The following is a 27,511-nucleotide window of genomic DNA, read 5'->3' on the forward strand; positions in this document are numbered from 1 at the left end:
TCCCTCAGGGCTTCATCAGTGCCGGGCTTACAGTGCAATTCCGAGGCGCATCAGACTCAAGAGCAGATGGCTCAGAGGAAACCACCACTTTTCCCACCACGTGACTTCATAGCTGCCCACTTGGCAGATCACCCAGGCAGCATTCACAGAGAGGGAAACGGGAGTAAAAGTTGAGTGACCTACCCCAGTATAGTTACCATTGGTTGACTAGCACTTCAAGGGGCAACATAAACTCGTCTATCTATACTAATGGTAGAATGGTTAAGAGACAGACGGCTTGAGGGAAATCACCTCTCTCTATTTGGGTGACCGTGGACAATCATTTAACCCCTGTGGACCTCAGTTTCCTTATCTGTAACACCCCCTGTTCTCCTAGGGTTGTGAGATGTAAGTTTGATATGTGAGATGTAAGTTGACATGTGAAAGCCGCATAGGCAATGCATATGAGCCCAAAACAGTATCACTGCTAATTGTTTTCATTAGTATACCAGCCCAATTGACTGGTAAAGAAACGGAGGGTCAGGAGGTAGAATGACTCACTCAAGGCCACACAATTAGGGATCCAGATCATAGGTTTCTCTCTTAAACAGGACATCTGTCTAAGACCCACAGTAAAGTCTGTCACTTCAGACTGACTTCAGAAAGCCTGGCTGCCCCTCCCCCCACTCCCTGGGGCCCGAGCTTTGACCTTTTTAAAGGTAGGACCGCCCCATTTTACCAAAACTCCTCCAATTTAAGGCCCATGAGAGGCTTGGATCAAATGAGCAAAACCCTGATGGTTGCCGTAGGCGATTGCTATCATTTGTTCCGACATCAGTTCTGAAGTCTTTGCATCTTACCCAAGGAAATCAAACACAGACCACAAATGAATAGTGCTACTGCATAATGGGTAAATGCTTCCCTTCATTCCTTCATAAAAATTACCATGGTGAAATATTTTTCTTGAAATCATATGCCTGTAATTCTCACTACTTGGCAGAAGGTGACCATGGTCTGAGGGCAAAATTGGTTTTCATTTCAACATGTTTTTGCAAGGGGTTTGGGCTGTCCCTCCTGACTTGCACGGTGCTAGACTCCTAGCTCTGGTTAGCAGACTCAAGCGTTAGGTTTTCTGCCCAGTGCTGGTGGACTCCATGCTGGCTCTTGCCGTGGCACCAATGAAGATGAGAACCTGCACTGAGACACTCCTGGGAGGAGAAGATAGTAGGCTTATGTGTTAGAGCAGCATTTCTCAACCTCAGCACGACTGACATTTGGAGCGAGAACAGTCTTTGTTATCAGGCGCTTTCCTGTATTTACAGGATGTGTAGCAGTTTCCCTGGCCTTTACTTGGATGCCATGACCATCAACAGCGTTTCCAGATATTGCCAAACGGTTGAGAGCTTTATGTTAAAAGTTTTGAGTCTTTGGCTTTTTGAGGGGTCCAGACGTGGAGAGGATTTTAGGGTCTGAGGCTAGGATTTGGAGTGCTACTAGAAGATGGCAGAGCTCAACCACCTGTTCATGGCACAATATTCTTTATGGGGTAGAACCAGACAAAAGCATTCACTGATAGCAGTATTTTCCTGTTGAAATGCTTACTAAGTAAATATGTTAGCTAAATAGTTCTCTACATTGTAGAAGAGCTGGACTTTTTTTCCTTTTTAACGGATAATTCACTTTTTTTTTTTGCAATGATCTTGTACATCCAGAGGCATGTTGAGCTTTGTTTCTCACTAATTAAAAATGTTATGTGCAGCTGTGTCTGATCCTTACCCTCACCACTCCCATCCCCTTGAAGAATAAACTCTACAAAAAAGGAAGACTTGTTTGGAAGAGGTAGAATATGCTAACTTTCTCATTAGAACTACTGTGTGGTTTTCACTTCTTCTGCCTTGGTTTCTCTGAAGTTCAGAGCATGCGTCCATGGCTGGTCTAACTCTTCCTCCCTACTCCTACTGGACAGAGTTAAGATAATAGGAATAAGAAAGAATAAGTGGGAAAAGTGGCAGGGCAGGCCCCAGGCCCTCTTGCTGCCTCCTACCACTGCCGTTTTGTGCGTGTGTTTGTGGTCTGTGTGTGTATGGCTTGGGCTTGGTTACGTTAGCTCTGGGTGGAGCTGCCAAACCCCTTTGCAATCCAGAACAGAAGAAGGCAGTTAGAAAATGTACTTAACTGCTGCTGGGAAGCTAGAGCTGCTCTGTGGGGCTAATTTCAAATGGGTTCTTTTTAAATCCACACGTTCGTTCAAATCCAATCACAGCAAAATTCATAGATTGTGATGTCATGCAGACTGAAACCAAAAGGAAAGCTGTACAGGATGCTTTCTGCCAGATTTCCCTCGTGGCTTCAGCAAACTCTCTCGCCCACCACAAGTTCTTTCTTTCTTGCTTGCTTGCTTGCTTCGTGCTTTCCTTTTCTTTGCTTTGTGTTGTGAGCCAAGACTTTAGGGCTGTGCTTTACTAGCCTAACTTCCACTTATAGGCTTTTCTTTTTGTAACACACCTGGGGCCTGTGGCATGTCCTCTGCACTAGGAAATCTCTAAACCCCTGTCACTTATTAGACACCACCAGGGCAGGGAAAGAGTTAGGCAGATCAGCAATTTACTGTTAACTTAGTTCACCTGTTTCTGACTTGAAAGTTTAGTAAATTGAGAAGATATTCTCTAACCACAAGCACCCTTTGAGGTGGGCTGGTATTGCTGTGCAGCCTCTGAGGTGTGAGACCTCATTTTACATTGGCCTCTGGAGGACTGGACACCTCTTTCATTTCATCACTTGGGGAAGGGATTGGATTTTAACAGGATGCCCTGAGGGAGGGGGGATATTTTCAGTCAGTTTAGGGGAGGTGTGGCATTCTGAATCTTAGGCAATTTTTTTGTTAAGGGAGAAGATGACGGCAAGCGCGAGAACAAGGAATTAGAGGGGCGCCTGTGCACACGTCCTCCCTGAGTGTCTACCCCGTGTAGGAATGTTGCTGGGGGGCAGCAGACCATCTCCTTCCCCCAGCACAGTGTCTGCGCCGCCCTCTGTCAACAGGAGCCACACGCCCTTTCTCGGGGTTAGATTAGGTCTCGTTTACAACTGATTCTTTGTTGTGAGTCTTCATAGCCAGAGAAACCTACAACCCACCTCCTCCCAATGTAAATCATGAATGATACCAAAGTATAGGTCTATTAGTTCAAACGATCGGCAACAGGGACTGGAATCTTAGGGTTCCAATGAAAGACTTAATGAAGACCCGCAGCAGTGGCTTGGGGTTCCACTTGCTTCACGGTGTTGCCTCGGCGGTGTTTAGGAGCGTGAACAGTGAGGTCAGTCTGTCTGCATAACTAGGGCACTTCACTGTGCTTCGTGTCACCGGCTGGGCGAGGGCCCCCGTGGCTTTTGGAAACTGGTGATGCTTTTTTCTGCGCTTCCTTGGCACCGTGCTAACCTTGATGACAATGCTTACCGTTTTGAAGGACACCGCTTATGCCCATGTTCTCCCAGTGTTTAACGCACTGGCACCCCCTTCCTTTTCAGAAAGGGAGCTTCTCCAGAGAAGGCACGCCTCTTTGGAACTTGTTTCTACTCTTCGTACACTGACTCAATAAATGGCTCGGTAAATTTCCCTTGAGAAATTCAAATAAATGACAATCAGTCTCATTATGCAAGAGCCTTCATGATCTCTATCGTTAGGTTCTCGGTTGAGAAGTGCTATGTATGATAGATCAGAGGAAGGTCAGAAGCACTGAGCCAGAAGGGATGGTACTGGTGCTTTAAAATGCAAAAAATAATACAATGGATCATGTTTCTTTTCTTAATGTTTAAAACTTGTTCCTGTTTCCCAGCTTCTTCCTGCTAAAAAGACTACGCTCAGTCTCTTAGGAACTCAGATGTATTTATTAAAAAATGTGGGCACCTTTTAGGTTTAAAGCACTCTGTTAGGTGCCCTTTAAGAAGCCCTGAAACATACAATCTAATCATGGACAAGGGTCCATGTCAACATGTACGTGCCGAACAGGGAACATTCCTTTGTTCCTCCACTCACTCAGCAAACACTCATCTGTCACCTGCCATGGGTCAGGAGATGTGCTGGTACCAAGACCACAAAGCTGAGCAGAGCAGGTTCCCATGGTAGGGTCCCACATGTCAGGCTCCCAGATGTCACTCAGGATCCTGTGTGTTCTTCAGAGTCCTGGGTGTGAGTGGGGATCCTGTGTGTTAGCAAGGGACCCGCCAGCCATTCAGGATCCGTGTGTCCACCAGGGTCCCATGTGTCCATCCGGGTCCTGTTGTATGAGTTAAGGTCCCAGGTAGTAGTCATGGTCCTGTGTGTCCATCAGGATCCCATGTGCCTCTCCGTGTCACCCAAGATCCCATGTGTCCCATGTGACACCCAGGGTCCCATGTGCCAGGCAGAGGCCTGTGTGTCTGCTAGGATCCTGTGTGTCCACCAGGGGCTTGTGTGTCCATCAAGCTCCTTGTGTCCATCAGTGTCCCATTTGTCCATCAGGGTCCTGTGTGACAGTCGGGGTCCCCCATGTCTGTCAGTCAGTTCCTCGTGTGCCCGTCAGGTCCTGTCCGTCAGTCAGCATCCCTTGTGTCAGTCATAGTCCGTGTGTCAGTTAGGAGTATATGCTGAAGGGACCAGGTGTGAAGATGTGGGCAGGTCTCAGGAGAAGCAGCATGCCACGGTGCCGCATCCCGGGCCTGAGAAGAGACGTGTGGGGGAGTGTCCCAATCCCCTTAGCCCGTGGAGCGCACCTGGGAGTGGACGATGGAGGCAGCCCCCTGGCCCGGCAGACAGGCTCCCTGCAGAGCGGAAAGGCTGAGGGGTGGTCAGAGTGCGGTTTGCCGAGTGCAGGAAGGGCAAGGGGTCTGGGACGCCCACGTGGTGCCGGGGCCCTGCCTTCTGGCCTGGACTGGTCAGGGGTGCGATTTCAGACGGACAGGGGCTCGGCCTTGCTGCTGATTGGACATGGGAGGGGAGGGAAAGAGAAGACTCTGCAGTGACCCCAAGTTTTCCCTTTGGATAAGAATTCTATAAACACCATGAGCCAGAGTTAATACCAGGGAGAACAAAAGGAAGAGCAGGCACTGCGGGGAATGTGGGGCATTTGGTTTAGACATCTGGTGGAGACCCCCAGCAGCAGTTGAAAATGTGGCTTCGGAACTTGGGTTCTGAAGAGGCAGTATTGGGGATGAGCCAGCCGTCAGCTAAGCGAGGGAGACAGGAACCCACTCAGGTCCTGGGGTCTGGGGGTACCTCGACAGGGGGCACTTCACCCTTGACTTTAGTTTTAAAGTCTGCTTAGGGAGGGAAGCGTTCTGAAATCACATGTCAGAAGTCAAGGTCTGCCAGTCTGGATGCCCCAGGTAGGTGTGGGGACAGAAAGGACAATCTACCCCAAAGGAGGCTCCGAGGTAGGAGCCGGGCCTGGAACTGGGAGCCCCTGCGGGCTTCGAGCAGGGCCGCGACCGCCCGAGGCAGGCTGCCGGGGTGACTGGCGGTGGTGCTGAGGGGCCCGCTGCTGGGAGCCGCAGCAGGTCACATCCACCGCCCCATCTCCTGAGTGCGGGCCGCCGCCTGGCGCCCAGGGGTCTGCCCCAGGAGCTAGAATGGGCACGGCGAGAAAGAGAAATGGGGAAAAGATGCATTCTGAGACGATGGCCTGTGTTACAGATTGAATCGTGTCCCCTGAAAGATTTGTTCAAGGGAGCTAATGCTTGCCATGTACGAGCTCCTGGGTTTGATCCCCAGTACCTCCTAAAAAGAAAGGATTCGTTCAAATCCTAAACCCCCGTCCTGCTTGGAAATAGGGCCTTTGAAGATGAGGCCAAACTGGATTAGATTAGGGAGAGTTCCAATCCAATGTGACTGGAGTCCTGATAAGACAAGACTGGAGTCCTGGCAAGAAGAGAAAACTTGGACCTGGAGACAGAGGGAGAGAGAGTCGGCCCCTAACGGGGGCAGAGACGGAGTTATGCCACAGGCAGGCCAGGAGCACCCGGACATGTGGGCCCACAAAGCCCACTGGGAGCACGGCCCTGCCAACGCCTTCACACAGACCTCACAACCTGCGAGACAGGGAGTGTCGGCCGTGTAAGCCTCCGCGTTGGTGTCAGAAAGCTGAGAGAGCCGGTGTTACCCGGGGAAGGACGATTATCTGTGGTCGAAACTAGAGCATCAGGAGGGCTAAGTTAGTTTATTCGGGAAGGGAAATAATGCATTTCCTGTTCAACGTACTGAATTTCATGTGCTGATACAACATGCAAGTGAATGCGTCTCAGCGCAGCAGGAAGAGAGTACCTGGGACTGGAGAAAAATGTCCAGGCGGTAGCTATAAAGGTCAAAGTCATTAGCATAAAGATAATGGTTGAAGATGGTGAATTCTTAAAGATAGCGGTTGGAGGGCACAAGAGGTCTAGAGAATAGCAGGAGGCCAAGGTCGACGTTTGGGGTCTGCCACAATCAGGTGGGTGCTGAGAAGGTGGAGCCGTGAAAGGACGTGAGAGGAGCCTGCCAGAGGGCAGGGCTCTAAGGCAGACAGATGGAGGAGGCTGCTGCGCTTCACAGAGAGAGAAGTGCTTAGAAATAATCTTAGCTGGAACGGGTTTACTGCAAAAACATGGTGCTATTCAGAGAGTTCTGAGCTCTCGGTATGCAAGAAACACAATAAATATGTTATAGGCCTTCCACTAGTAAAACGTTCAAGTGCTGTGGGTGACGTAAATCAGGTCGTTTGGGGACCCAGGCTTTGAGCATAGCCTTTTCATTGACAGGCTGTGCTTTATGAAGGTAAAGTAATTGACAAAGAATTTTTGTTATTGTAGTCTCTGTCTCTGAAGAAGGCCCAGATATTAGTACGTTACTCTCTTTAACTCTAGAGAGAATCCATGGGAACCCACTCCCCCCCCCCCCCCCGAAATGCACACATGGGAAAATATGTTTCCAGCCCAGAGGTGTAGGGTAGGTTCTTGATGGTTCAGGATGAATTTTTCATCTCTTGTTGGGTTTACTGTTTTGAAACAGAGTTTGGGGCTTAATCATATATTTTTTTTTTTAGATCTTGCTACCAGATTTTAAAAAGTCGTCGTTAGAAGCCAAGTTAATTTGTTCAAATAATTGTTTTTGAAACAGATATTACCGCTGAGCAAGCGGTTGCATTTTGTATATTTTGTATCAGCAAAGCTGAGCGAGCCCTGAGACTGTTCACTTGTGGCCAGACACCAGGATGGATCCCAGCTGAGAAGCACAGTCGTTCCCTCTCCAGGGAAGGGATGGGAGGCACATGTGGCGGTCCTCATGACTCAGAGGCGGTGGGACTCCAGGCCCCGGGGGCTGTGGGGGCCTGGCTGCGAGCCTCTCCTCAGGCTGCTGAGATAAGCACTTATTCTCCCTTGCAGCAACATTTGCCTCCCAGCCCCTGGGGAGCAGCCAGCTTCCTCTCCAGCCCATCCCGACCCAGCTCCCCGCCCCCACTTCCTGCAAGCTCCGGGGATGTCACAACTCTTCCTAGGAAGAGTAATCGTCCGTCCCGGGGTTTTGCCTGCAGCCTTAGCTTTAGGTGGCACCCTAGTGCTTCACTTATATTAAATCCCGAGCAGGTCAATGAAGTTACTCAGGAAGGACCGGGTGGATGGCCCAGATCCATTTCAGTTTGTGATACATTTTCTTGGATCCTTGCATCTGGCAAAGAAGCAGAGGGGGGGGAAAAAGATTTCAATCATCAGAATTACCGTAAAATTAAAAACAGTTTTCAGCAAGCACAGCCACAGTGCGCTTGAAGCCGGTGGCTGGTATGAACTTGTTATTGTAAAAAAAAAAAAAAGAAGTTGGTTCCTGTCTTATCCTTTTTTATTATAACTCAGCTAGCAACAACTGTGTAGGCGGCAGGCCATCCGAAATAAATGTCTAACTTGGATTTTGCACAAATGGCTTCTGCTGCAAAGCACACTGCCTGCACACTGAAGCAGCTTGTGCTTCACAGGAACGGTAAATAAGGCTAGTTTGCGAAATAGCAGGGTTCTCTCAGGGACCACGCGGGGACTCGCGGGTTTGCAGGTCCCTCGGTGACTCCAAGGCCTCCGGCGGTCCTGCCGCCCCGTGCTGTTCTGGGAACACCACAAAAGCGCCTCGAGTTTCTTTTCCTTTCTTTTAACCGGGGTATTTTATTTTTATTCTTCTTTCATTCCTTCCCCTCCCTCTTTCTCTTTCTCTTGTTTTTACAATCTCCATGTAATGACTAATTGGCAGTGTTTCCCAGCTTTTTAATTTTTTCTTTTTTTTATGTTTCTCTTGCTCTGGTACAAGTCGTACTAACCCAGTAATATCCACAGGGACCTATAGACAGCCAACATTTCCAGATGATATACAGCCTTCTCCTGTCTTTGAAAGTGTAAAACATTTACGAGGAAGTGTCCCAAGATCTCCGGGCTCTCTCCCCGCGCCGGGTCCCGGTGCGCGCCCCTCCCGCGCGCCCGAGGCGCCGCCGCCCGGGTCCCGGGTGCCAGCGGGCAGCCCGCGGGGCCGCCGAGCCTCGGTGCCCCTTTACTGCGCGCGGCAGCCACGCTGGAGCCGCGGCACATCTGGACGGAGTCAGCGCCGCGCGCCGGGGGCCAGCGCGCCGGGCCAGGAGCGGGCGGCGAGCGCGAGGGGGGCCGGCGCCGCCCGCCGCGGCCCCCGCCCCCGCCGGCTCCGGCCCCCGCCCCCGCGGCCCCCGGCCCCGCCGGCTCCGGCCCCGGCCCCCGCCCCCGCGGCCCCCGCCCCTGCGGCCCCCGCGGCCCCCGCCCCTGCGGCCCCCGCGGGCTCCAGTCCCGGCCCCCGCCCCCGCCCCCGCGGCCCCCGGGGCCCCCGCCCCCGCGGCCCCCGCCCCTGCGGCCCCCGCGGCCCCCGCCCCTGCGGCCCCCGCGGCCCCCGCGGGCTCCAGTCCCGGCCCCCGCCCCCGCCCGCCGCGGCCCCCGGCCCCCGGCCCCCGGCCCCCGGCCCCCGGCCCCCGGCCCCCGGCCCCCGGCCCCCGGCCCCCGGCCGGGCCCACTTCCTGGTGTCAACAGCGCGGGCGCAGCGGCTCGGCCGCCCGGGTCAGGCGGGCTGCTTTATCTGCTCCGGGGCAAGACGGCGACTTAGGAAACCAGGAGCGCGGCTCGGAATCCCGACAGCCACAGAGCCGGGCCTCGCCGGGCTCCTGCGTGTGTGTCCGTGCCCCGCCGGCCGGCGACGTGCGGCGGGATGCCGGCCCGGGAGTGCCGAGGGCCCGTGGGAGCCTCCCCCGGCGGCGCCGGCCTGGGCGCCGGCCTGGGCGCCAGGGACCCGACTGGGAGTTCCCACTGTCTCTAGAAGGGGGTGCCTTCTGTCCCTGGGTGCCAGTGAAGACTGCGTCTCCCTCCAGGCTTCAGGGAAAGGGTCTGCCCTGGAGGGGCCAACAGGCCCCTGCGGTGTTCCAGCGCCCTCGGGAAGGCACGTTCCTGCCTCCGTTTTCGAGGAATGGGAGCGCTTCCCCTGCGCCCGCTGTCCACCAGCCTGCGTCTGGAGCGGGTGGAAGGGTGTGGGTTTACCTTCCTCCATTCTTAGGCCGAGGGACCTCGGGTTTGAACGTTCGTTCAGTAGAAATCGGCCCACTACAAACCAGGACCAAGGCCCTGTGAAATAGATGGCAGAAGGGGAAAATGGAAAATGATGGCAGAGCTTGTGTTGTCATCACCAATAATTAAAATGAAATGTAGATCGGTTTCCAGTTCAGTCACAAGCCATTTAACCGTCGCGTCTAGAAGATTTCAACTGGCGGCATCTTCTTGGTAAACTGGCAGCTCTTCTCTAACCCTCAAGTGGGGACTGGTTTTGCGAAAAAGGCTTTACATGGAAATCCGTAAGAGCCATGGGTGCATATCTGAGGGTGAATCTGGCTAGTGTGCTAGATACCAGAAGACTCCAAAAAGCTCTGGGTGATCGGTGTAAGATTTCAGCGGTGCAGCTTCATGGGGCGATTTGTCAAAAAGCTTTGAGTCTCGGACATGAAGAGTGATGTGGACTCCAGGAGCATTTTTATTGCAAAGAATCTCATGCACATTGTTACACTGCACAGCTGTATCTGTAGGAAGGGAGGAGTTGGTTACAACCAACTCTGATTTTTGTTGGGGAGTTCATTACTCAATGAAAGGATTCATAGGATACCGTCTTTCTTCCCCCAGAGTGTGTTTTGATGAATTTGCCAGAAGTTGGATCAAGATGGAGAGAACATGGACCAGCTCAGCTAATTGACTGTTAACAGCTACACTTGGAGGTTGATGAGGTGATAGGGCTATCCTTAAAATGAGGCTTGCTTAGAGCAGTCCCCTGTCCTCTAAAAGCAAGTGCAGACTACCCTGCCTTACTTTACACGCTGAACACTTAAGAAATAAGGATAGCCAATGACTTTCTCGGACCACCATCGGAGCTGGGTTCACGGAGCCCTGGGAAGGCATGCTGGTATCTCAGTTCAAAACAGTCCTCGCTACTTTTTCACTTTATTGGGCTGTTAAATAGATGCCTTGGGTAAACCTACAGGTTCTAGATAGAGCATTATTAATTTGCTTAACAGAGAGGATCGTAGTTATTGGCCTGTGACCTTGGCCTGGTTCCTTGACTAATTTGAACCTCAGTTCTCTTATCCCTACGATGGGAATGGCAGTATCTACGCCTCAGGAGCAACAGAGATTAAATTAGCTAATGTGTGTGAGGGCCTAGGCCAGTGCCTGTTACAGAGGAGTTACTCAAAAATTGTTTGCAGAGGAAGGATATTTTTATTCTACAGTTTGATTTTTTCCCCCATCCTTTTTCTTCCTATTACAGATACAAGGAATATGAAGGCCTTTTGACCTCTTGTTCTTAAAGACATCTCTTCAGATTCTATTCCTAAGATATATCTTGTGTTTTCTGGGACTTTCTTGACTTAAAATACTTCTTCCTTTTTTCTTCCCCATTGTCAAACCCTCTGTCAGACCACACATATCCCGATCTTTTAAATTCTAAGCGTACGATAGTACATGGTTCATCCGTGTTGGAATGTTTTTAGACCCAGATTCCTGGGGGAGGACACAAGACTCCAGGTTTACAGGACAGAATAAGGACGTGTCCTTTGACAGCAGCATCGCACCGTTGTCTCTCTGAAGTGGGCTCTCTCACGGGGGCAGTGGTTCTTTGCAGCCAGACCCTCTGGGTCTACACCTGTGCTCAGCCAAGGAGCAGGGACCTACCTAGGTAGGGCTCGCTGGGGCCAAACACAAGCCCAGCTCTGAGTACTGACTGAGTCATCACCCCAAGTCTTTTTATTTTTTTTATTTTAAAAAAGATTTATTTATTTATTTTCCCCTCACCTCATTGTCTGCTCTCTGTGTCCATTCGCTGTGTGTTTTCCTGTGTCTGCTTGTCTTCTCTTTGGGCGGCACTGGGACCCGATCTCGGGACCTTTTGGAGTGAGGGAGAGGTGCTCAATCTCTTACACCACCTTAGCTCCCTGGTCTGCTGCTGTCTCTCATTGTGTCTCTTCTGTGTCTCTTTCTGTTGCTGCGTGGGCCAGCACTCTTGTTCAGGCCAGCATTCCTGCGTGGGTCAGCTCTCCACACGGGCCAGCTCGCCACGCAGGCCAGCTTGCCTTCACCAGGAGGCCTGGGAATCAAAACCCTGGACCTCCCATGTGGTAGGCAGGAGCCCAATCGCTTGAGCCACATCTGCTTCCCTCCGGTTCTTTTTAATTGAAATTTGAATCGAGACATAGATTCACATGAAATTGTAAGAAATATGTCCTTAACCCAATCTCTCCACCCAATGATAGCATTTTGCAAAACTATGGTATACTGTCCCAGCCAGGATATTGATATTGACACAACTCAGTTTTACTTGTCATTTGTGTATGAGTATGTATTTGTGCTCTACGTAATTTCATCACCTGCAGGTTCCTGTATCTGCCAACACAATCTGATGAGTCACATCACCACAAAATGTCCCTCGTGATGCCCATTTCTAACCAGTTCTGTGGTAATCTGTGTTCCTGTGGGTGCAAACCCATTTCACAGGATCTTTTAAGACATATCATCAGTTAAGGTTTGAATTCATTTGTGACTAGGATGTTTGAAGGTCCTATATAGGTGTGGCCAAACTCCATCAGGGTGGACCTTCATCTGTATTACTGGAGGCCTATGAAGAAAGGAAATCAGGACACAGTCAAAGATGCCAGAAGTCAGAACAAGCCCCAGATGGAGTTCAAGGACATCACCATGTGATGGGATGCAGAGATACATGCCAAGGGTTGTGGCCAGGCAGCACTGAAATGCTGAACACTTCAGGGAGAAAGCACAGCCTGCTGATTCCTCGATTTTGGGCTTTTAGCCTTCAAAACTATAAGACAATAAAAGCTTGTTGTTTAAACCAGCCCACTGTGTTGTATTTGTCATAGCAGCTCTGGCAAACTAAGACACATACCCACCTCGCTGACTTCATTGCAGTGATTAAAACTTCCAGTACTTTGTTGAATAAAAGTGATAAGAGCAGACATCCTTGTTTTGCTCCAGATCTTAGGGAGAAAGCATTCAGTCTTTTTCATTATGTATGATGTTAGTAGTAGGATTTTTGTAGATGCTAGATGTTCTTTATCAAGTTAATTTCCCTCTATTCCTAATTTTCCTTTATTTTTATTGTGATGGGGTGTTGGGTTTTGTATGCTTTTTCTGCATCAGTTAAGAGGATCATACGATTTTTCTTCTTTCACTTGTTGATATGATAGAAGGTACTGATTGATTGGCTTTTTAAAATTTCATTTTATTTATTAATTTCTCACCCCACCCCCAGTTGTTTGCACTTGCTGTCTGCTAATCTTCTTTTAAGGAGACACGGGAACCAAACCTGGGACCTCCCATGTGGGAGGGAGATGTCCAATCACTTGAGCCACCTCTGGTCCCTTCTTGTTGTATCTCTCGTTGTGTTTCTTTGTTGTGTCTCTTCATTGCATCATCTTGTTGCATCAGCTTGCTGCACCAGCCTGTCACATCAACTCACTCTCTTGCTCTTCTCTTTTAAGAGGCACCAGGAACCGAACCCAGAACTTCCTATTTGGCAGGTGGGTGCCCAACTGCTTGAGCCACATTTGCTTCCCTGGTTGATTTTCTAATGTTGAACCAGCCTTACATACCTGAAGTAAATCCCACTCAGTCTTGGTATACAGTTTTTAAAAATACATTGTTGGATTTGATTTGCTATATTTTTAGAGGATTTCTGCATCTAAGTTCATGAAAATTTCCTTTTTGGTAATGTGTTTGTATGGCCTCATAACATAAGTTAGTAAATGTTGCCTCCTTTTAATGGTCTGAAAAAGATTGTGTAAAATTGGCTTTAATTCTTCTCTAAATATTTGGTTGCTATCTCCTGTCCAGTTAAATCACTGTCTTGGTGATTTCTTTTTTGGGAGTTTAAAAATTATGAATTCAATTAGGACAATGTAGATAGTATATTTCATCTTGGTTGAATTTGGGTACTTTATGGTTTTTGAGAAATTGGTTCCTTCCTTCTGAGTTGTCAAATGCATGGATGTATTTTTAAAGACTTTAGGATCTGTAATGATTTCCTCTATTTCATTCCTGGCAGTGGCGATTTGTGTCTTCTCTCTTCTTATTTTTGTCAGTCTTGCTACAGGTTTATCAATTTGTTGTTTTCATAGAACGAGCTTTTTGTTTCATTGGTCTTCTCTGTTGCTTTCCTATTTCAATTTCAGTGGTTTCTTCTCTTATTATTTCCTACCTTCTGCTTTCTTTAAGTTTATTTTGCCCTTTTTTCCAGTTTTTGTGAGTTAAGAATCTAGGCCATTTTCCACATCTACGGCAAACATTTATTGTTCTAAATATCCCCCTCAGCATTGCTTTAATTGCATCCCATAAGTTATGATATGCTGTGTTTTTGTTTTCATTCTGCTCTATATATTTTTAAATTTACTTTGAGACTTCCTTTTATATCTATTAATTATTTAGAAGTGTGCTTGGAGGTTTTCCTGTTGTCTTTCTGTTACTGATTTCTAGTTTGATTCTATTATCATCAGAGGTCATCCTATTATTTCAATTCTTTTAAATTTGTTGATTGTTTTATTATCCAGTATATGTTCTATCTTAATAAATATTCTATGTATGTTTGAAAAAAATTTTATTATCTTGTTATATATGTCAATTTAGATCCTGTTGCTTGATTTTTTTTGGTCAGTTCTTCTTTGCTGATATTCTGACTAGTAGCCTTATCAGTTGCTGAGTTGGTGACTGAAATCATCAAATACAATTATGGATTTGTATACTTCTCCTTTTACTTCTCTCCCCATCCCCCCCCCCCCCCCCCCCCCCGTGCCCAGTTGTCTGCTCTCTGTGTCCATTCGCTGTGTGTTCTTCTGTGACTGCTTCTATCCTTATCAGTGGCACCGGGAATCTGTTTCTTTTTATTGCATCATCTTGTTGTGTCAGCTCTCCGTGTGTGCGGCACCATTCCTGGGCAGGCTGAACTTTCTTTCACACTGGGCGGCTCTCCTTACGGGGTGCACTCCTTGCGCGTGGGGCTCCCCTACACGGGGGACACCCCTGCGTGGCACGGCACTCCTTGCACGCATCAGCACTGCGCATGGGCCAGCTGCACACCAGTCAAGGAGGCCCGGGGCTTGAACCGCGAACCTCCCATGTGATAGACAGACACCCTATCCACTGGGCCAAGTCCACTTCCCTCTATTAGTTTTTGCTTCAGGTATTTTGAGACTCTATTACTTACTGCATACACAATTAGGATTGCTGTTCTTTCCTGGTGGATTGATCTTTTTATAAATATGTAATATCTTTGTCCCTAGTAATTTTCTTTGCTCTGAAGTCTAATTTATCAGATAACAATAGAGCTATTCCTTATTTTTCTCAAAAAATAATGTTTATATGGTATATACTTTTATATGGTATATATGTTTATATGGTATATATGGTATATACTTTTCTACCCCTTTGCATTCAACTTACTTATGTTACTGAATAAGAAGACAATTATTTTGTAAGCAGCATTTAGCTGGGCTGTATTTTTAAAAAATATACATTCTGACAATTTCTATTTTTTAACTGGTATATTTCAACAGTTTACACTAAAGTAATTATTGGCATGTTAGTACTTTTAATTTTTTTTAAGATTTATTTATCATCCCTCTGCTCTCTGTGTCTGTTCTCTGTGTGTTCTTCTGTGTCTGCTTGTCTTCTCTTTAGGTGGCACCAGGAACTGATCCTGGGACCTTCCGGAGTGGGAGAGAGGTGCTCAATCTCTTGTGCCACCTCAGCTCCCTGGTCTGCTGCTTCTCTTATAGTCTCTTCTCTGTGTCTCTTCTTGTTGTGTCATCTTGCAGCACCAGCTCTCTGCACGGGCCAGCACTCCTCACGGGCCAGCGCTCCACTCAGGCCAGCTCACCATGTGGGCCAGCTTGCCTTCACCAGGAGGCCCCAGGAATTGAACCCTGGACCTCCTGAATGGTAGACAGGAGTCCAATTGCTTGAGCCCATTTGCTTCCCTTAAATTTTTGTTTGTTTTCTCTGTTTTTCTCTCTTCCTTTATTATTCTAACTTGATTTATTCATAGTGTTTTAGTGTGTTCCTTTGTATAATTTTTGTAGTAGTTGCTCTGAATATTATAGTACACATATATGATGTTGTCTACTGCTCTCAGCATATTACCATTTTGAGTCACGTGTGGAAGCTTCACTTTTACTTAGGCCCCTTACCTTCCCAGCTTTTAAATATCATTTTCTCACAAATCATATGGTGTTATGATTTTTGTTTCAGTTATCAAATATGATTTATAAAAACTATGAAGAAAAGGATAGTCTATCATATATATCTGTATTTCTGTTCTTTCCGTTGTTTCTTCTTTCTTCCTGATGTTCCACAATGCCTTCTTCATCATTTCCTGTTTAAAAACCTTCTCTTAGCCAATCTTTAAGGATAAGCCTGCTAACAATAAACTATTTCATTTTCCTTCATCTTAGAAGGTTTTTATTCCCCCTTCATATCCGAAGAATGATTTTACTGGATAAAGAATTTAGGATTAACAGTTCTTTTCTTTCAGTACTTTAAAAATGTTGTTCTGGGTTCATTCAGCTTTTCACATCTGTCTTTTAAACAGATATGTGAAAACTTCAGCCATTATTTTTTCAAATACTCTCTTTTCCAGTTTAACCATATTTTATTGTGGTAAAATATACACAACATAAAAATCATGTTGACCAATTCAAGTAGGCTATTCTGTGGCATTAAATACTTTGACGATGTTGTGTAACTTTGACCACTGTCTAGTTTCAGAATATTTTCATCATCCCAAACAGAAACTCATACGCATTATGCAATAGCTGCCCATTTCTCCCTTCTCCCGGTCCTTTATAACCACTATTCTGCATTCTACCTCTATGAACTTGCTTAAATATGTCATAAGAGAAATCAGACAGTATTTGTCCTTTGTGTCTGACTTATTTCACTCAACATGATGTCTTCAACACTCATCCATGTTGTAGAATGAATTAGAACATCATTCCTTTTTATACTGAATATTATTCCATTGTGTTTATATATAAATACACCACATTGTTTTTATTTGTTCATCTATTAGATAAATAGTCTCTGTGGAAATCAGTTTGTCAGTTCCTCAGAGAGCTAAACATAACATTACCCTATGACCTGACAATTCCACTTCTTGGTATAGGTCCCAAAATTGAAAGCAGGAACTTGGACAGATATTTGTACACCCAATAGCATTATTCACAATATATAAAAAGTTGGAACAACCCAAGTGTTCTTTAAATACTCATGTAGCCACGTCCCCCCAAATGTTATGAAAAGTTTGTTAGGTCAGACAAAGGGGCACCAAGAACTTTAAAGTCAGAGTTAGAAATAAACCTTTGCACATCAAGGTGCTGATGAAGGATACAGACATTATTAGATGGGTGTCATTGTTGGCATATGTCTACCAAAATTAGGTCTCAGAAAAAGGTAATATCTAGATTCTCACATAGATATAAAAATGAACACTTGTTGAAGATTTTATTTTATTGGTTAATCAGTGAGGGAAACAGATGTTAAAACCAGTTCAATGGAAAGTCAAAAGCATACATTTATATGGAAGAAAGAAATTGAATTGCAAATAGAGGCTAAGCTAGTTCTTTCATAGGGAGATGGAAGTCAAGTGAAACTATGGGACAAGACCAAGTTTGCACATCCATCCCTTACCTGCATGTATAAGGACTTGTAAAATAGCTCAATGACAATGAACAGGGCAACAATCAGTCAGTCTGGAAGAAAGCATGTACTATAGATAATGCATTTTTTTTCACTGAAGTACAACATTTTTTTTCTATACTATCTGTGAGTTTATTTTCCCCTTATAAGTGAATTAAATCATGGAAGGGGGCAAGAGACACACAGGCTTGTGCAATTCTACAGTTGATTGTCAGCAAACCAAACGAATCTATATTGTTTCCAGTTGACTTTGTGAAAGGCAACCCTGTGTTGCAATGGGAATGGTTTTTTCAATTATTAGTAATACCATTTATTTTTCTTCTAACAATACGTTGAGGCTATGACATTACTTTTTTTTTGTTTTTTGTTTTGTCTTTATTTTTTTAATGTTACATTAAAAAAATATGAGGTCCCATCTACTTCCACCCCCCTCACCCCACTCCTCCCATAACAACAACCTCCTCCATCATCATGGGACATTCATTGCACTTGGTGACTACATCTCTGAGCACTGCTCCATCACATGGTCAATGGTCCACATTATAATTTACACTCTCCCCCAGTCCACCCAGTGGGCCATGGGAGGACATACAATGTCTGGTAACTGTCCCTTCAATACCACCCAGGACAGCTCCAAGTCCTGAAAATGCCCCACATCACGTTTCTTCTTCCCACTCCCTACCCCCAGCAGCCACCATGGCCACTTTCTCCACACCAATGCCACATTTACTTCGATTACTAATCACAAAGGTTCATGAATAGAATATCAGTAAATTCATTCTAATCCATACTCTATTCCTCCATCCTGTGGACCCTGGAATGGTTGTGTCCACTCCACATCTATATTAAGAGGGGGCTTAGATTCCACATGGATGATGGATGCAATTCTCCTGCTTTCAGTTGTAGGCACTCTTAGCTCCCTAGTGTAGTGGTTGACTTTCTTCATCTTCATGTTACCTGAGTGGGGTAAGTCCAATAAACCAGAGTGTAGGAGTTGCAAGTCTGTTGAGGCTCAGGGCCTGGCTATCACATGGTCAGTCCAGAGATTCAGGTCCCCTGGGTATACACTAAACGCCAGTGTTAACCACAGGTCTGGTAAAAGTAACAGGAGAGGCTTGTGAACAAGGATCACATCTGAGTCCAGCTCCATCACAGAGAAACACAAACTCCAAAGTAGGGCCAACTGACATGGCACATGATATTACTTTTGAGTTTAGTAAACTAAGGAACCAATGCTTCCTACTGCAAAATGGTCAGAAATCACAACAAACCAGAAAAGTAACAAAGTCTAATAAAAGTAGTGGGAAATTAGGTAAAACTAACAATTTCACATCCTGTATGAGAAAATTATTTATTATATAATATCCTTTCATGTACATTTCAAGGGTCTGATATTTCCCTATATCCTTTAAAGAAACACTGTGTAGAAACTAGTTCCATCCTTGACCCAATCCTAGTTAGGTCCTGGGACTTGGGCAGTCAGAGTCACTGTAGGTTCATCTGATCAAAAACAGGAGGAAGTGATTAAAGAATTTGGAAGTTTATTTCGCTTGTTCCAACCTTTTGCTCTCCAATTGCTTCAGCGTACAGTGGAGGTTTTTGAGGGCAAGCTTAGAGGTAAAAGCAATTTAAAATTCCCTCAGGATTTTAGCATTAGGTCAGTTTCTGGGAAGGGGGAGAAGGAGAAGAAAGTGTTGACTAACTAGTTTTCCTTTTCGGTAAAAAACAAACCAACATGGATACATTTTAAATCCAGCCAAAAAACTTAAGGAAGTTTTCAATAGTTTACAAGAACGAATTCTAGACAATGAAACCAGGTAGCCGATGGGCTTGGGGGAGAACTTTCAAACTTTGATCACCTCTTTGCTTGGGGGTTCTGTGCACTCTGAGGGGTGAGCTTGTGGTCCCTCTTTCTCTAAGAGCAGGGGGCACATGCTTATCTTAGTTACATGTCCCGGCAGCTAAAAGGCACACGGAGCTTTGTCCTATTACTGAACACACTGAGTCTTGGTTTCCTCTTCTATAAAATGGGCATATTGAGAGCTACCTTATAGGGTTGTGAAATAAAACGAAATATACAAAGTGACGATCATAGTGCCTCTCACCCACTGGTAATCCAGTAACTGGATGCTATTATTAAGTCCACCCTAAATGATAATTATTTGCCTGTCGTGGCTTTGCCTGACTTCCTGCCAAGCTCATGACGAATTGAGCACCATTCATTTTGAGCTGCTGAGGAGTAAAACGGGAAGCAGCCCGGTGCAGTGGAAGAGACATGGACTTTGGACTCAGAAAGAAATGGCTTCAAATTCCAGCTTTGCCTCTCGCGAGTTACATACTTGTGGGCAATTGGCGATTTACTAACATTACCATAAATTTGTCATCTCTGGAATGGAGATGATTCTGCCTCACAAAGTAGTAAGGATTTACTGAGGTCACAGTTCTCAAGCTCTCAGTACATGGTGTTTGATAGATGATCTTAAATCATTACGGTTATGATGATGCCAGATGCGTGACTCAATAACCTCCCATCTGGCCTTAGATCATTTCCTAAGATCGCCCTTCTCCGCTTAGTCCTTGCTGACCATTTCCAGTTGCCTGCTGACGCCCACCACCCATCGCCCTCCTTGGTGAAGACTTCGTTGACCTGTCTCGTCTTCAGCGGGGGCAGCTGCTCCCTCCTTCCCTCCTCTGCCTTCCCATCTTTGTGCTGTGGCCTCTCTGTCAGTGTTGGAGGAATAAACAGGATCACCACAGACAACTATTTACTTGTGACAGTTTACCAAAGGGAAGAAACTTCCACATTGCCCGACTCCAGGATCAAAACTTTCAGAGACTTTCCTGATGTCTGAGACCAGGGGCGTGTATCCAACTTCTTTGAGCCTTGGCTTCCTTATCTTCAAAACGAAGACAATCCCTAGCTCACAGAGTTTGTACTCCTCTGAAAGAGCCTGGCCCTTAGCATATGAAAAAGAAGGGTTCATTTCACCAATCCCAGCGGTGGCATGTGCCACCCACACATTTCAGGAGATTCTTGGACAGTGTGTGCCTTCATGGTTAATGCAATAAGCAAGAAGACCCTTCTTGGCTGAGGATCTGCAAATTCTCTCATCCTTGGGATCTGGCTTAGACTATATAGAAAATTCAGGAGAAGGTAGAAGAGGCAGTTCTCAGTGAAGACTCACTGAGCTGTTCTGCGGGGTGTCCTAGAGTGACCCCCTCCCCCTTTCCCCTTAATCCGCTGATGGCTCCAGTCAAAACCAAAAGTAAGTGCTTTTCCCATTCATGTTATAATTTAATATAGTGACTGAAAACACAAGTTACATTGTGAGATAGATAAAAGCTAAATAGTTCAACTTGACCCCTGGCTCTCTGGGCGGCAGCAGGGCAGACGTTTATCTCATGAATATGCCCTTGATTTGCCTTCCTAGAATAGAGCAAATAGGTTGAAAAGCAAGAGGGTGTTTACTTGGGACACTGACTTCTACAAGACAGGGATCTAGATAAACTACATTCAGTCCAAGGAGAAAGATAAAAACGTGGTCAGAGGGAAAAAGCAGGAGCCTGTAAATTAGATTAAGGTAATAAATGATGTCTTCTTGCATGCTTGCTGGTTTGGATTGTCCTTTTGAGTTTGAGTGTTACTTCAAGGGCATGTTTCCTGCTCATGTTTCCCTGCGATTGGAGGCAGTTGTGACGAATGAAATAACACTGGACTGGGAGTCAGAAGTCCAGGGTTTCGCTGCAAGCTTGGTCACTTTTTAACTGTGTGACATGGGCTAGCTTATTCCACCTACCAAAACTTAGGACAATAAAATTCATTGTGCTTGATGGTTGTGAAGAACAAAGAGGGCATCTATGAAACTGCCTGGTACCAAGCAGGTGCTCAATAGATTTCATTAAATTTTATTTTACTGTGCCAATCTTAGTGTTGACATGAACTTTCTAGAAGTTCATTTTTGAATTCTTTTAGATAGTAGTATTGGAAGACCATATATCCCACACTCATCCTGGACACTGAGAAGAGAAACCACATCTTACGGTCTGCATTAAATGACTTTTTGCTACTCCTCTGCCATCATTAGCATGAATTGATGTTTCTGGCAATCTTCTGCACGGGTAAATGGTTTGATTGATTGTTGATGAAAGACCCATCTTTCTTGAACTTCTTGAAAGACCCATCCATTCTTCACTGGGAAGCATCAATAGACAGTTTTTACCCATGATTCAAAGGAATCCCTTGACTCAAAATCTTGCCTTGTTGTTTCCACCATCCCTGGGTAGTGTAATCAAGTTCCCATTCTGAAAGGTCCACTTTAACTCAATTCTGAATAAATCCTTCCCTTCCCTTCCTCCCCAGCGACACATGAGCAAAGCTTTGCAAGATGGCATTGGTGAGCGAGAAAGTCAGCTTTGTCTTAGCAACAGGTCGTGTTGGTTAGGTTTGAGGAAACAGGTTTGATGTACTTTTTGCAAACCAGATATTTCAGAGAAGTTATAAAATATGAAAAATTCAGACAAACCTCTCCTTATGTTTCATATCTTATGTTATTGCTACAATTCTGAATGAAGGTTTATATATTTAAAACTATTTCAGCTTCTTGAATTCCGTCTAAAATAAATGTTATCTTTTTTTTTTTTTTTAAAGTTCAACAGACACCCAACTGATTCTTTTTGTCTTTTTTATCACTGACACTTTACTGATAAATTTTGCACCAACCCAAGATGGTAGACCCAGGGGTGGAACTACCAGCTCTGCTGGCTAGAAGCGAACGCGGTGGAAAGATGATGGCGTCTCTGCTCTGTACTCACGCGTGTGCAGCCTTGCACCTCACAGTGGCCCTACCACCAAATTGCACTGTATTTTGCAGATGAGGAAACCAGTCTCAGGTGGACAGAGATGTCAGGTCCATGCCTGTCATCCTCTTTCCTCCAGCCAGGGCTCATGGACACGCTCTCTGGCAATCAAGAAATCCCCAGGGACATTGATGATCTTATCTGCACAAGTCTTTGGGAGCCCCTAACTCCTGATATGGAGCTGAGGGCCAGGGCTGGTCTCTGTTTCTGAGTCTGTGCAGACAAGACCTCCCAGCCCCAAGCTCTCCTCTTTGCACTTCATCCTGCCATCTCGGTGGACTTTACATGTCTCTGCACCACGGCCCATACCGTGTTGCCCTGTGCCTTTTGCTTGTAATAGCTCTTTTTTTTTTTTTATGGGAACACAGTATCATTTTACTGCAAAAGCTTTGCAATAGAATTAAATGGACGGAGCATCATAGTTTGCAAAGCATTTTTCTTTTTTTTCTAGTCCATATTTTATTCCTCCATTCTGTGGACCCTGGGATGGTGATGTCCACTCCACCTCTGGATCAAAAGGGGGCTTAGCTTCCACATGGGTGATGGATGCAGTTCTTCTGCTTGCAGTTTGTAGTCGCTCTTAGGAGCGCCCTTACCTGGCTTCACAGCCCTGGGAACTCGCCTTGGGGAGGCAGACGGCGTTCCAGCTGCCCCACTGGGCCTTCGTCTCCTGGTCGGTTGCCATCCCAGATGCCATCAGCTTTCTCACATGTCAGAATGAACTTGCTGTCCCCTTTGAGGTCACCTGATGTTTCTCCTCATAGTTTGTCTCATGCCAAGGAACTTCGGTTGGCTCATCATGCCTTGTCTGGTTCCCATAAAGGACAGTAGATTGGACCTATCTGGGACATCTGCCACACACACTTTAGTGACTGGCTTTCTTTCAATGCATTCAACTTGTGATTCTGGGCTGTCTCTCTTGAAATTAAATGTTCACATTATTCTCTCTTTTTCCTCTCTCTCTGTCTTTGTCTCTCTCCCTGTCTCCTTCCCTATCTCTGTCTCTCTGTCTTCCTCCGTATTTTCCTGAATAATGTACCATCAGGTAGCTACAGGAAATCTGCTAGAGGACATTTAAGTTTTAGGCAAGCAGGCCCTTCTCAACTGTCATGAATTTAATTTGGGTTGCATAACCTTTGGTTGGTGCTTGGCCAAAGACCATTTTCATTTGGGAATAAGTTATTACTGCTAAGCATTGCATTCCTAATCCTTCTGGATACTTAAGAATCTTTATCTGAAACAAGTGAGACACCAGTAACTTTTGGTCCTTTCCAAATAAAATAACTTTGTTCGACTATAGCAAGAATTTATTTCAGTGTTATGACAAGTTCTAATTGTATTATTTACAATTCATTTTATTTGTCTCTTAGAGAGAATGATGCCCTGTGCGGAAACTTAACTAAATCAGATTTGGAAAACCTTTTGGCAGCTCAGGACAAAGATGGTCTCTCGTGTAGAGAAGAGCTTGAAGTGAGGATGTGTCCTTGGTCCACGCCCGGCTGCTGGGAGAATCAGCTTGGGGAGGAGAGTAATGGCCACGTGGTCACCCTGGAGCTCTGGGCAAGGAGCATATGGAGGTCTGAGGTTAATCCAAGTAAACACGAAAGGATGCTGAAACAAGCATCCATCCAATTAACATTAATCACCGCCCCCCCCCCCCAGCTTGCTCTCTCTTTTTGGAAACAGCGTAAGTTATAGAGGGCTCACAATATTGAATAAAAACCAAAAGTCTTAAAAATTGTAAAGGGAAATATATATTTTTTCCAAATGATGTCTTACGTGATATCATCTACACATTTTGGGTTAGGTAGCTCTCCTTTGTGATGGAACTAATTTTATTTTATTTTTAATTCATGATTTTCTTACAGATTCCCTTTTTTTTTATTGACTTTGTAATAATATTACATTAAAAATATATATGTGAGGTCCCATTCAACCCCACCCCCCCACCCCCTTCTCCCCCCCCCCCCCCCAACAACATTCGTTCCCATCATCATGACACATCCATTGGATTTGGTAAGTACATCTTTGGGCACCTCTACACCTCATAGACAATGGTCCACATCATGGCCCATACTCTCCTCCATTCCATCCAGTGGGCCCTGTGAGGATTTACAATGTCCGGTGATTGCCTCTGAAGCACCATCCAGGGCAGCTCCATGTCCCAAAGACGCCTCCACCTCTCATCTCTTCCTGCCTATCCCCATACCCATCGTCCACCATGTCCACTTTTCCCAATCCAATGCCACCTCTTCTATGTGGACATTGGATTGGTTGTGTCCATTGCACCTCTATTTTTGACAGTTGAGTTTATTATTACTGTCTGCTGATGCAGGCATTCTTTGGCAATTCTATAGAGTAAGAATCTTCTTTTCAGATTCTAAGAACTCTACTTTTGCAGATGTAAAGTGACTTCAGAGAAAAGCAGAATGACATTTGAGATTCCTTGACTCAGGACTGATACAGCGCTTACGACCATGAATGGATTTTTACAAATTGGAGTTAATTGGCCAAAACTCTGAAATCAATTGCCGACAGAGAGAGAACCTCAGTTAGGTAAAGAGGATAGTTCAGGTCCAACGTGCTAGGGCTTGTGGCCTCGAGAACAAGGAATCTGTTTTTTTCCCCTGCACAGTAAAAATGCTATTACCTTTAAAATATAAAACTAAATCATGCCCCTCCTCAAATAGATTCAATTTGGCCAAATTCTTGGTAAAAATTTTAAACACTGGGCATCCTGCATTTAACCTTTTCTTTTATTCATCATAGAAAATTTAAATATTGAGCTATGAGATGTGATGCATTTAGATATATTGGTGAGAGCTAAATTTTGGATTATCAGCAAATCTATGATGTCATGAGTCATTTACTCGGCAGCATAACTGAATAATATTAAAATGATTAGCTACAGCTAATAATTGCTGACATAGCAGTATGAAGATGTTGCTTACTGTTGTTTATTTGGATGCATACCAATGGCTCTGTGACTACGTCTAGTCTTTATCAGACAGATTTTTACGAAGAGCTTTGTCTTAACGCCCAGTCTTTTTGGGTACAAATTGAAAATGATGTATCATTTCTAGAATCTTGTTTCAGGTTACTCTTCCATCTTCATTATCCCAATTAAGACTTTGTAACATTGCACAAACATAGCCAGCACTACCATTAAAGCTCTTTGGAAGTTAAAACATTTTTTTTTTTTCCAGCAGGAAAAAGAATAGCTACACCTGAACAGTACACCTCAAATTCCAACTAGAGTCTGAGTAGCTCATTTACCAACAGGAAATGCTGAAACAGAGCAGGGCCGTCAGGTCCCTACTGCCGAGTGGGTTTGTCGAGGTTTCTCTGCCAATATGGCTGGATTGGCGAGTATCAGTCTGATTGGCTCTGGCATTTTCTTAGGTATAGCGTGAAATCCATAATTGCTTTGTTTCCTTCCATAGGGAATGCCAGCTCATGTTAATAGAAGCTTTTAAGGTGCTAAGGACTAGATTTGTGGAGGGTGTCTAATCTTCTGCTGAAACCATGAAGATTACAAACCCAGTTTCTACCAGTGCCTACTCTTTGCACATGATGGCTACAGTCACAGATGATTGGAGCCAGGTCTAGCAAGGACTCCATGCACACGTGCTCGGCAGTATGGCCACGCAGTGCATCTCTCTGTAAGACGATTGCTAAATGGGGAGGACTTTGGGCACAGCAGAAGTGGGCATGTCCTTTCCGCTACCTCTTAGAAAAAAGTAGTAGAAAGGATGTGCTTATCACCCGCACTTTGAGATCTTTGACTCTGTAGCCTTAAAGTCTAAACTTGGCAATAACAAGTAATCCATTGTTAGGGCATTTGGGTTAAATCACCATGGACAGCTTACTTGGCTCTTTCAGGATTTGGAAATGGCATTTCTCACCTCCTCCACACTAGTCTTTTCAGCTGCTTGCCAAGTTTAAGGGAGAAAAAAAAAATCCTTTAATTCTGGTTAGAAGTGTTTCAGAAATTATATAAAGGGTCGCCTGGCTGGCAAAGTGCATTGTGGCTAACTTCTGCATCAGCTTCGCTTCAGGAAGTATTTAAGCATGCTCTGCAGAACAGAACTGCTAGTAAACACCCTTGATTTAAAGCACCTCCTACCCTTCGACCTCGGCATACCTCGTTTACTACCTCATTATTCTGCTTAAGAACACCACCAGTATATAAAAGTAACAAATCTATTGTGTTTGCTCACATGTTTAGGTTTATATTTGAAAGGGTGCCATGAATTCCAAGGTGAAAAATAAAGTTCTCTAACGATAATTTTTTTTCTCTCTCCTTATTTCATAGATTTTGCACCTTGGTAGAAAAATGGGATTCAAAATCAAATGAGCACCATGCTAAAGAAAGGATACCCACGTGGTTCAACACTTCTAAAACACAAACTGCTTTCACTGATCAATGAATTAGGAAATGCTGTGTGGTTGACACCATTTTGGCTTTCTCAATGCTGTCCATTAGAGCCTTTTTTGTTGTTGTTATATATTTGTAATTGTGTAGTTGGAGAGAACCAAAACAAATTCCACTCTCTGCTAACCATCAGGAGAGACGCTTCAAGTATTTAAACTATGAAAGTAGCTTTCAATTTAACCTGGTATTTGCGATTTGTAAGAACAAATTGTGAGCCCCTGTTCTGGTAAATTGGGTGGACTGCCACAATGGTGTGTCTCAGGGTTTTGTGGTTGGGAACAACAATTCATGCCCAGTCTGAGAGTGGGGAAAAAGCCTCTTGTGTAACAAGGGTGGTCAAATGAATTCTGCCATGGCTGCCTCAAGCCACAGGGCATCTTACTAGGTCCTCAAATGAACGGGGGTGAGGTCGGTCGAACCGAATGCCTCTTAGCTGCTGGTCCTTCGTTTTTGCGGGGGGGAAATCATTTTCGCAAGTGTGAGGAAGATTCTGTACCAGGATCCATTAGTTCTGGCACGTGAATCTCATTCTGAGATTTCTAGTTCTAGTGAGGCCATAATGTTTATACCTAGGGTTCCTGTGCCAGCATCTTCCACAGGTTCTCCTTGAGAGGTGGACATGGGAGCTGACCTCACAGAGTGGCTTCATGGAGCTGGAATGGGCGCTGAGCTCTGAGTGCTGCGCTCCTCCCTCACCCTCCTGGGTGCCAGGCTCCCAACCCCTGGGGCCGCTCTACGTCCCCCAGTCATGAATTTGCTCCTGCTCACTCGTTTGGTTTTTAGTTTAAGGCATGTTGGGTTTGCTTCAGACTTCCTTCTGTAGTACGTGGAGCTTTCCAGATGAAAGTTTCGATAAAGGGTACTGTATAGAACCATTAGTAAGTATAATTAAAGATGCTGCACAGACTAAGAGGAATCTGCATTTTAGGTATCCCATATTTTGCTGTGAAGCAAAAACACAGCAGTGACCACGTATTTAAAAAATATACTGACAGC

General features: G+C 45.4%; 1 protein-coding gene across 1 annotated transcript; it reads left to right on the plus strand.

The window, feature by feature from the left end:
- Positions 1–5,331: 5,331 nt before the first annotated feature.
- On the plus strand, positions 5,332–9,091 carry LOC139436475 (proline-rich protein 2-like). The gene is made up of 2 exons (XM_071208112.1): positions 5,332–5,340; positions 8,363–9,091. The coding sequence occupies exons 1-2, from the start codon at positions 5,332–5,334 to the stop codon at positions 9,089–9,091; spliced, it is 738 nt and encodes a 245-aa protein (XP_071064213.1).
- The last annotated feature ends 18,420 nt before the right edge of the window (positions 9,092–27,511 follow it).

Source organism: Dasypus novemcinctus, chromosome 14, assembly GCF_030445035.2.
Source record: "Dasypus novemcinctus isolate mDasNov1 chromosome 14, mDasNov1.1.hap2, whole genome shotgun sequence".
Taxonomy (NCBI): domain Eukaryota; kingdom Metazoa; phylum Chordata; class Mammalia; order Cingulata; family Dasypodidae; genus Dasypus; species Dasypus novemcinctus.